At 38.7% G+C, this 8,937-nt stretch overlaps 1 protein-coding gene and 1 pseudogene across 1 annotated transcript; one reads left to right on the forward strand and one right to left on the reverse strand.

The window, feature by feature from the left end:
* Positions 1-5,224: 5,224 nt before the first annotated feature.
* Positions 5,225-5,301, reverse strand: LOC116409049 (annotated as a pseudogene).
* Positions 5,302-6,483: 1,182 nt separating this feature from the next.
* Positions 6,484-8,024, forward strand: LOC116408712 (sprT-like domain-containing protein Spartan). The gene is made up of 4 exons (XM_031896371.1): positions 6,484-6,844; positions 7,049-7,145; positions 7,332-7,454; positions 7,554-8,024. Exons 1-4 carry the CDS (start codon positions 6,603-6,605, stop codon positions 7,749-7,751), a joined length of 660 nt encoding a protein of 219 aa, XP_031752231.1. The 5' UTR covers positions 6,484-6,602; the 3' UTR covers positions 7,752-8,024.
* The last annotated feature ends 913 nt before the right edge of the window (positions 8,025-8,937 follow it).

The following is an 8,937-nucleotide window of genomic DNA, read 5'->3' on the forward strand; positions in this document are numbered from 1 at the left end:
TTAAAATCACGGACATAACTTTATCTACAGGGAAGTTGGATTTATATGATAAAAAAATAATTATTCGGCCAACTGGATATTTCCAAAGATAACGCCAGCTGGCACCAGTGTAAATGGAAAAAAGGAGACAGCAATTGTACCTGCACTTACTAAAAACTATCCCGTATGTGATGAATGGATATGGTAATAAGAAATAGTACTGCGTAGGGGCGGATATTTTTGCAAATCTGTGACAATTTCACCCTGCATTTTGTTTGGAGGAATAAACATATTATCAGAAAAAAACACAGGGTTAAACTGCCAATGGCATTATTCATCAGGCCAGTTCCACTTATCACTAGCACTGATGGTAGAACTGAAACGTGCAAGAAAATCTGAAGTTTTAGTAGTTAAACTTGGCTAGAGAGACTCTGATTTGTTTTACTTAATCAACAGTGACAGCATTTCATTAGATTGGTATTTGTCAGATAAAAAATGGAGATAAAAAATGTAATGCGTTATATTATAGGGTTGGGGTGAATTCATGTATAAAGTATTGAAAGGAAAGTGGGCTTCAGAGATTAATTCTATTAATACAAATGGAGATGTTAATTTCAGGGTCAACATTAGGAAGATTTATGCAACATTCATAGACTGTGGCCCACCTTATTTTGAGCACTTCTGTCCTTCTGCACTGGTCAAAATAAAACAGTGAAATTGAATTTGTTTTACAAAAAAAAGTATGTATTTGTAAATCTAATAGTATGCTAAACTGCCAAAAGTATCCAGACACACTACATGGCAAAAGTATTGGGATTCACTTTAAAAAACTGCATGTTTTGTTTTTTAATAATACAGTACAGTTTATACTGTGTTTGAGAGAAGAACTCCAAAAATGTAACTATGCAATAAAATATGCCTCTTTAGATACAGCATTCAAAAAGACAAGCAACACCAGGTTTTTATGCAAAACAAAAGTGTATCAGTTTAGTGTGACCAAGATAAGCAGGACCTGTATATAGCAATAGAAAATAGCAAGGTTGCCCTCTATAGGATGAGTGTGCTGGGTTAATATGCAGCAGAATACAAATATCTAGTTCCAATGCTATACAGATTTGGTAGTTTCTGATTGAACTGCTTTATGTCCATATACCAATATTAAACCCGTGGGCTGCTCAGTTAGATACAACAAAAGTCATTGCATGAGACTATGGAGCAAATTGTATTATACAGATATCTACTGGCAAAAAGAATTTGACATATATATATATATATATATATATATATATATATATATATGAGGAAGGAACACAACAGTGGTATTTATTACTGGAGTGTGATTATGTAAATGCTAATATTTTTGTCAGTTGTGGGTAATATGGTTCTTACAGTTGTGAAATGGTTAAAAATAACCGCACCTCGAGCCAAGAGCTGTAACAGGGTGAGAATGAGGCATGAGCCTGTTAAGTGAGATGTCAGACTCTTTGCTTTGACAAGTATGAGTGCGGCACATTTTAATGATGCATAAATTATATAATCATGATCTGCTGCCTTTGGCAATATAAATCAAGACAGATTAGAATAATGAATTGCATCTCTTTGCTTTGTGTGCCTGTGGATCATGGCGCGGTATATAAAAATAGGGAAGAATTTGAGCGGGGGAAGTGGGGGGGGGGGGCGAGGTATTGAGTTTTGGCAAGAGAATCAGTATTGTCAGGGAAAGGGAGGGATGAAATGTCAGTTTTATGACTCCACAAGATAAATATTCAGTATTTGGGGGGTTTTAGATATTTACATTTACAAATCTATTAGTTTATTGCAAAATCATTTGAAAGAAATTATACCAAATCTACATCAGAGTCTGGGTAGGTCTCAGTGTGTCAGATATCGGGGGACAGGTTGGGGAGCATTACATAATACAAAACGACTGAGAAAAGATGCAAGCATTAGTTATCAATATCAGAGCTCACTACTGTAAAATCCCCCCACTCTCTAATTACTTGGAATTGATTCATTTATTAATGGGTGAAAGTTTACGTTCACCATTTGATAAATATGCCTCTAAAAATCCTACAGAAATGTACAAAATAGAGTGGTGGAAGTTTACTGTGAGCTCTAATTTTACACTTTGATAAATCAGCCCCTAAGAGGGGCCGTTAAGACATGTCCACCCACAGGGACCTTAGCAGATCTATGAGGATCCCCAGTAAAGGGCACATTTATAAAGATAATGTTCATTCTTATCCCAGAGTGAAAACTAAAACATATAGTTGTCATCATTACCTACAAGATTGGGGGGGGTCACATGCTATATATCTTTCTAAAAATTAGAACATGGTCAGAATCACCAGAAAGATTTTCTTAAACAGATATCTCAGATAACTATTGGTATACTACACCCAAGAAATATCTAGTATAAGTAAATCTAAAGCAACTGGACTTGCTAAGTAATGAAAATGAGCAGCTTCTTCAGTTCAACTGAAGGGTCAACTGCATAGGGTCCTCAGCATATGAACTCTTCCACTAATCCAATCACAGTGGCACATTGTAACTACTCAGACAGGTCCGGATTTGTGGCGAGGCTGCCCTCAAACTTTGCTCACAAATGGAGCAATGGGGACCTCTCCCCACTGCTCCCTATGTAAGTTTAAATGAACGCACGAATGCACATGCACTCTCAGGGGGGATATGGATTCGCAAATGTGAAAGCTATAAGTTCCATGCAGGATGCAAATGCACTTTGGTAGATATAAATGCAAGTTCTACACTAAATGGTAGTTTGTTGGGGAATCCTAAATTGAGAAGTATTTGGGGGATTTTGTGGATAACACGCTGTATAACACTAGACATTAATTTAAGGGATGAAAATATAATTTTGCCCTTTATAGGTTTCTGACAAGGCCTCACCTTGAGTATGCAGTGCAGTTTTGGGCTCCTGTCCTTAAAAAAGGATATGGACAGATAGTGGGGGATCTTTTCTTCTATAGAAAAGATCAGTGCACCAGATGCCCCCCTTTAGATTAGAGGAACAGAATTTTCATTTGAAGCAGTGGAAATGGTTCTTCATGGTGAGGGCAGTGAGGTTGGGGAATGCCCTGCCAGGTGATGTTGGGATGGCAGATTCTATTAATGCCATTAAAGAGGGGCTTGAATGATTTCTTAAAAAGCAAGGCTTGATCCAAGGCTATTGGGATCTTGAGATCTAAAGATCTTAGTTGGTATAGGCATTGGTATATATAATTTTTTATATGAGAGTTTATAGATAGTTCGGTATAAGTATGTGTATATCTGTGCACTGGGGGTTCAGTTGGAAGGGTTGTACTTGATGGACTTTGGTTACTTTTCAACCCAACTTAACTATGTAACTCCAACTGTCAAATTCAAGTTAAAACCAACTGCAAGCTTATTATAGTGGGATTGCAGCTTTTTACAACATTTACTGGAACTTACAGTGCTATGTTACACTTGCTTATCCTATGTCAAAATTCATAATATATTAAAGTTAATACATGTAAAATCTTCTCATGAGAGAGAGAGGGGTCTATGGGGCTTGCACGAGTCAAGGATAAAACAATTGTCAGCAAGATCTTTGTAATAGTCCATCTCAGAGATGTAAGATAGTTAGGAAACTGTATAAAGTGCAGCGCTTGGCTCCACTGATGATTGATAGACTGATGGTTGTTCTCCCAGGTGATACCTTGCCGAAAAGCTATGGGATACCCAGTGGGACAGAGCACAAGTTTAGTTTTAGTTACTGGAGGTGATCTGGACTACTGGCAGGTATTCTACAAAGGTTAATTTAAACCTAAAAAGACCCATCTCCTATGTGGTACCAGTGCATATTTATATTGATTGTCTCTAGAGCTTTCAACTGCCTCATATGGAGCTTTGTACTGAGTGAGCACATTACACTGTGTTAAATAAACATATTAGATGGTTACATGCCACTGGCGACCAAAGTTCTTCATTTATAGCACATAATTTGTAGATGAACAAAATAATCCCTTTCTGCAATCAATACTCTGAGAAAGGGGGTCACCAATGTAACAGTGCTCAACCCGGGAGTAGCTAATATAATTGTTTTATGCCAAGAAAGGGTTACAGGTGTTTATACAGAACTTACAGCATGGAGAAAATGAGCCACATCCCTATATATGTAAACACACATAATACTTGAATATACTAGAAAGGTAGGCGCACTCTATTAATCCAGCAACCTTAGGCAGTTAGAAAAAATCTATATCCCAGATACACTGGACGTCAATCCCTTGCGTCACTGGCTTCAATTACTAGCGTTTCTTCCCTGTGCAGATTCTGTCCATCGGTGCACCTCAACTCTTAATAGTATCCTAATGCAATATACTGCCTTTCAGTGTGAGAAGGGTCAGAAAACAAATATGGTGAGATTTATTAACCTGCTGTGACATTTCAGAAAGCTTCAGCTCAACAGAAAAAAAACAATGTAAAAATAATTGGAATTAAATGATAAGCTTCCCCGGCTAAGCACATTACAAGGCCAGGTAGTGTTTGCTTTATAAATGGCTCCGGCTTTGCTGATTTGCTAATCAACAGGTTATTTCAGGAACCGCTGAAACAGAAAAAGTTTAACCACAACCTTATTATCAGAAGTGAAACAATCAGATTGTGTTAAAGTGCCTGCTGTTAAGATATGGCCACCTGTGATACTAGACATAACAGACCCAATAAGTAGGTTGAGCTAATATATAATCAGAACTATAATTAGCCTTTGGTTAATATGTAATGAAGGGAAAGTCTAAATACACAAACCACTATCTATAAGTGTCTGGCAAGTGGGAACCGTCATGTGATGTCTTGTGCAAACTCATCTCACTTGCACAGATGATATTGTATCATCCGAGCGCCTTACCCTTAGGGCAAGGTACTCTCGTTCGATGCCCATGTGCCCGAAGACAGCATGTGCGGGCAGACCCACCTTCGCCGAAGCTAGGGCGGGGACCACCAAGTCAGGGCCTAGGGCCTAGCCACGAGGACTAGGACACCTATCCGGGTGCTCAAATCCAACACAAAAAGGGTGCGGAAGTGTGCGGGTGCAATGCCATTAGTCTCTTTGTTCAGGCCCCAGCTGGCAGCTGGTGCAGTTTCGAAAAATAAAAATGTAGAGCATGATTAGGCATAATAAGCATGTGCAAAGCCCCCGACAAAAAGGTCGGCAGCCCTTCCCAAAAGGGAGCACAGCTTCTCCGCTTTCATCATGCCCCCCGCTTCGTCACAAGTAGCAATTATCTGATCTGAAACTGATAAGAACAGATACTACACTTGATCTTAGCCAAAAGGCCGAGATCTCACTTGCACAGATTTTTTCTCACTTGCACAGATAATAAACTCACAGAGCAATTCAATATAGAGTATAGAGAGTTGTGGACATACCCACAACTAAAGCTGGTCTTACACCTAAGGGCTGTGGCAGACGGGGAGATTAGTCGCCGCATGACAAATCTCCCTTGTTGCGGGCGACTAATCTCCCCGAAATGCCATCCCACCGGCTAGAATGTAAATCGCCGGTGGGATGACATAGACGGCGGTGAAATCACTGATTTTCCTCTTAAGGCAAATCGCAGCTCCGCGTATGCCATCCCACCGGAGATTTTCATTCTAGCTGGTGGGATGGCATTTCAGGGAGATTTGTCGCGGGTGACTAATTCACTGTCTGCCACGACCCTTTAAATGCATTAAATCCAGTTCTGCTATGCTAGCCAGGAGAGCTATTGCCTCTGTAGTAATAAGCATATTAAAGAAAGGTGCCAACTAACCAGCTAGGAGGCAGTTAATTACAAATCCCAACGTATTACTGGCATAAATGTATAAGCCTGCGAATTGTAAAGCCCAGTCAAAATGTACCAATATACCATATATACAACACAATCGATCAGGTTTAATATGTAACACTTTTAAAGTGTTTAATTTTAAAGCTTCTGTTGTCAGGTAACTGCACCCTTGTCAGTTTGTCCCCACTATCAGTGATGAGCGAAACTTATTGGCAGGCATTGAATTTGCGGTGAATTTCCGCTTTTTGCCATTGGCGTATTTTTTCACGGGCTCAAAATGTCACAGCGGGAAGAGTAGAGAAATAATGCACATCAAAAATAATTGTTGAGTGCGTTTAAAAAAAAATAGACACGCAACAATTTTTTGGCCCATGCGTCAAAAACAATGATGCGCACAAGATTTTTTTTTTTACGCATGCCATTTTCACTGTTTTGCAGATTTTCGGGAATGTTTTCAAAGATTCGAGAATTTTTCTGCAAAGCAAAATACCATCATCACAACCCACTATGCATTCTACCTAAAACCACAATTTGTTTTATTTTATCTATGGATTTCCTTATAACAATTAAAGTTGTAGCGCTGCAGTCAATGCAATTACTTCTCTAGCTAACCGGCCTATGACATCACAAAGGATCAGGGAGGACACTGATTGCTGCTTCTCAATAAGGTGATGACATCACAATGCAGCTCTTATCAGCAGTGTTATTAGAAGCAGCAGCTGTTAGACTGTCACTCTTCATCTGCACTTCGAAGAGACATCTAGCAATATTAACTTACTTACATCTAGAAATATCAACTTACTTACATCTATCAATATGGACTTATCTACATTTAATACAAAAAATTTAATCACAAAAGTTCGAGCTAAACCAAGATATAGAAATCACTCTAATAGAAAGCCTTATCAGAAGCCTAAAGAGCTCTCAGTTGTAGATCCACAATGGGAGGTTCTGGATCCAAAACCAGATATTCACGCCCTATATAAGGAATTTAATGTCAAATTCTTTAAAGGGAAATTGCCTGAAGTTGACCTTAAATGGAGCAACAGAGTCACTAAGTAAGTTATGAACTAAACTTTGTAATTTTACACCTCGCCGTTACTGGTAGATTGACTGATATAGTATATGGTGCATTTAATGATAAATATAGTAATACAATTTAAGAAAATAAGTATAATTAACAGTAGAAGAATCATGTGCTTATCTTGTACAGTAAAGGCAAAAGAATACGAAATGTTAAAGATTCACATATTGTTTTGCAGAGGTTCTGGGATCACCAAGCGGACCACTACCGGAAAGTACATAGTTCGCTTATATAAGCCTCTTCTTGATTTAAGGCCAAGGAGTACTACAGTGGAAGTAAGTCTTTTGCTTTCTTTTCCTTTATTCTGTAGGGTATATTTGTTATATAGATATATCAGTGTTAATTTATAGTAATTAGATTAAAAGAAACAAGATTTTAGCAACACGTTAAAGGCTGTCAATGTACTTATATTATAAACTAGTAATAATATTCATGTAACTGAATTTTTCTTTACTCTACAGATCCTCCTGCATGAAATGATACATGTATATCAGCTTACCAATGGTAGAAAAGATTGGGAGCATGGACCGACCTTTCACTACCATAAGAGGCGTATTAATAAACTGACTGGTGCAAATATTACGGTAAGAGGTTAAACACTTATTTTGCCATATTAGAAGCAATCTGTTAATTCCATTTGTATTAAAAATGATTCCATTTGCATTTTTCTCATTATTTTATAGGCCTACCCTGATTACGAGGAAGAATATGATTTACTGAAGCGCCATTGGTGGCAGTGCAATGGCCCCTGTGGAGAAATAGAAAGAAGAATTATGAACCGTCCTCCTTCTACCAAGGCACACAAGCGCAAATGTGGAGGAAAATTTATCAAAATTTCAGACCCTGAAGACAGTCCCTCAAAAAAGAGAAGGAAAGTCTAACCTACAGAGTTATAGAGACATAATACAAATTTTAGAAAAGCAAATTTAATGGGACCTACGTATTCAACAAAATATGAAGACAACTTACGTAAACTAGAGCCCTGCATGGGTCTGCAAAGCCGAGTTGGACCCTGACCCATGACCCCGGCCTAGAGATACTGTTAATTTACTAGCCTATAGATTGATTTGTCTTTGCCTGCATCAGGCACTTGTAAATATAGAGAATTGTGTAAATAATTATAAAAAAAATAAAACAATAAAAAGACAACCTTCTATTTCTTGTCCATCTGTATTTCCTTAATAATACTGATGTTTACAAAAGTGCTCAGCTACATTCTGACACCGTCTCCAATGATAAAAGCGGTTCATTGTTCCTTATTAGCAGCAACCAGATAATCTGCACCTTTCCTCCCAATCTCATGTTTCTGCTGCAAAACTGCTCCAGATGTAAGAAAAACACCCTCCCCATTAAAATGAATCTTGCCAAGTAATGACTGAATTACCCACGTCATAGCCTTCTTCTTGCCCATAAACTTTCAAAGGTGTCATGCCAAAACAGTATTTCTCTGGCATGTCTAGGGTTAAACCTGGCAACATTTGGCTTTGGGTCCACAAGAGACCCTTAATTCATTAAATATGCAACAAGGGACTGTGGGAAGGTGATACACTTATCTGGGTTAGAAGACAATTCGGAGCCAGACCATCTGGGCGGGGAAGCTGGGGCAATTGGTTTCTTTGATCTGTTGATCAAAGAAAGGGAATTGTGGACCTAAGAACTGCAGGGGGTGCAGCTATGAGAAAATATGGATTATAAAAAGGGATCCATATCCCTTTTGCTTTAGGGTTCACATCCTAATGAATCACATATTGGTTATGAGGAGGTCCCATGCTTCCCAATGATACCAAACAAGGACAGCCTATACCCACCAGTTTAAAGGGATAGTTTCTGGGGGACTGGAACAGGAGACACCCCTCATGTTTGGTATCATTCTGATCGCCCACATATGGATTACAGCAAGCCCATATTTTCATAATAATATTGGATACTGGCAAGTGCCAATATTATATGACAGAAACTGGCCTGAGAATTGCAGCCCTCTACAGGGGGTTATAAGCGACAAGTTCCTGGGCACTCCCCCCTCATGCATACGGTAATGACGAAGGGTCCCAGCAAGGGATAAAAGGG

This window comes from Xenopus tropicalis, chromosome 2 (assembly GCF_000004195.4).
Source record: "Xenopus tropicalis strain Nigerian chromosome 2, UCB_Xtro_10.0, whole genome shotgun sequence".
Taxonomy (NCBI): domain Eukaryota; kingdom Metazoa; phylum Chordata; class Amphibia; order Anura; family Pipidae; genus Xenopus; species Xenopus tropicalis.

What these genes read in the sequence shown, in the direction of transcription:
- LOC116408712 (XM_031896371.1), top strand. Translation starts at nt 6,603, where the DNA reads ATGGACTTATCTACATTTAATACAAAAAATTTAATCACAAAAGTTCGA. An exon ending in TGGAGCAACAGAGTCACTAA is followed by an intron (nt 6,845 to 7,048) that starts GTAAGTTATGAA and finishes ATTGTTTTGCAG; the next exon opens with AGGTTCTGGGATCACCAAGC. An exon ending in CAAGGAGTACTACAGTGGAA is followed by an intron (nt 7,146 to 7,331) that starts GTAAGTCTTTTG and finishes TTTACTCTACAG; the next exon opens with ATCCTCCTGCATGAAATGAT.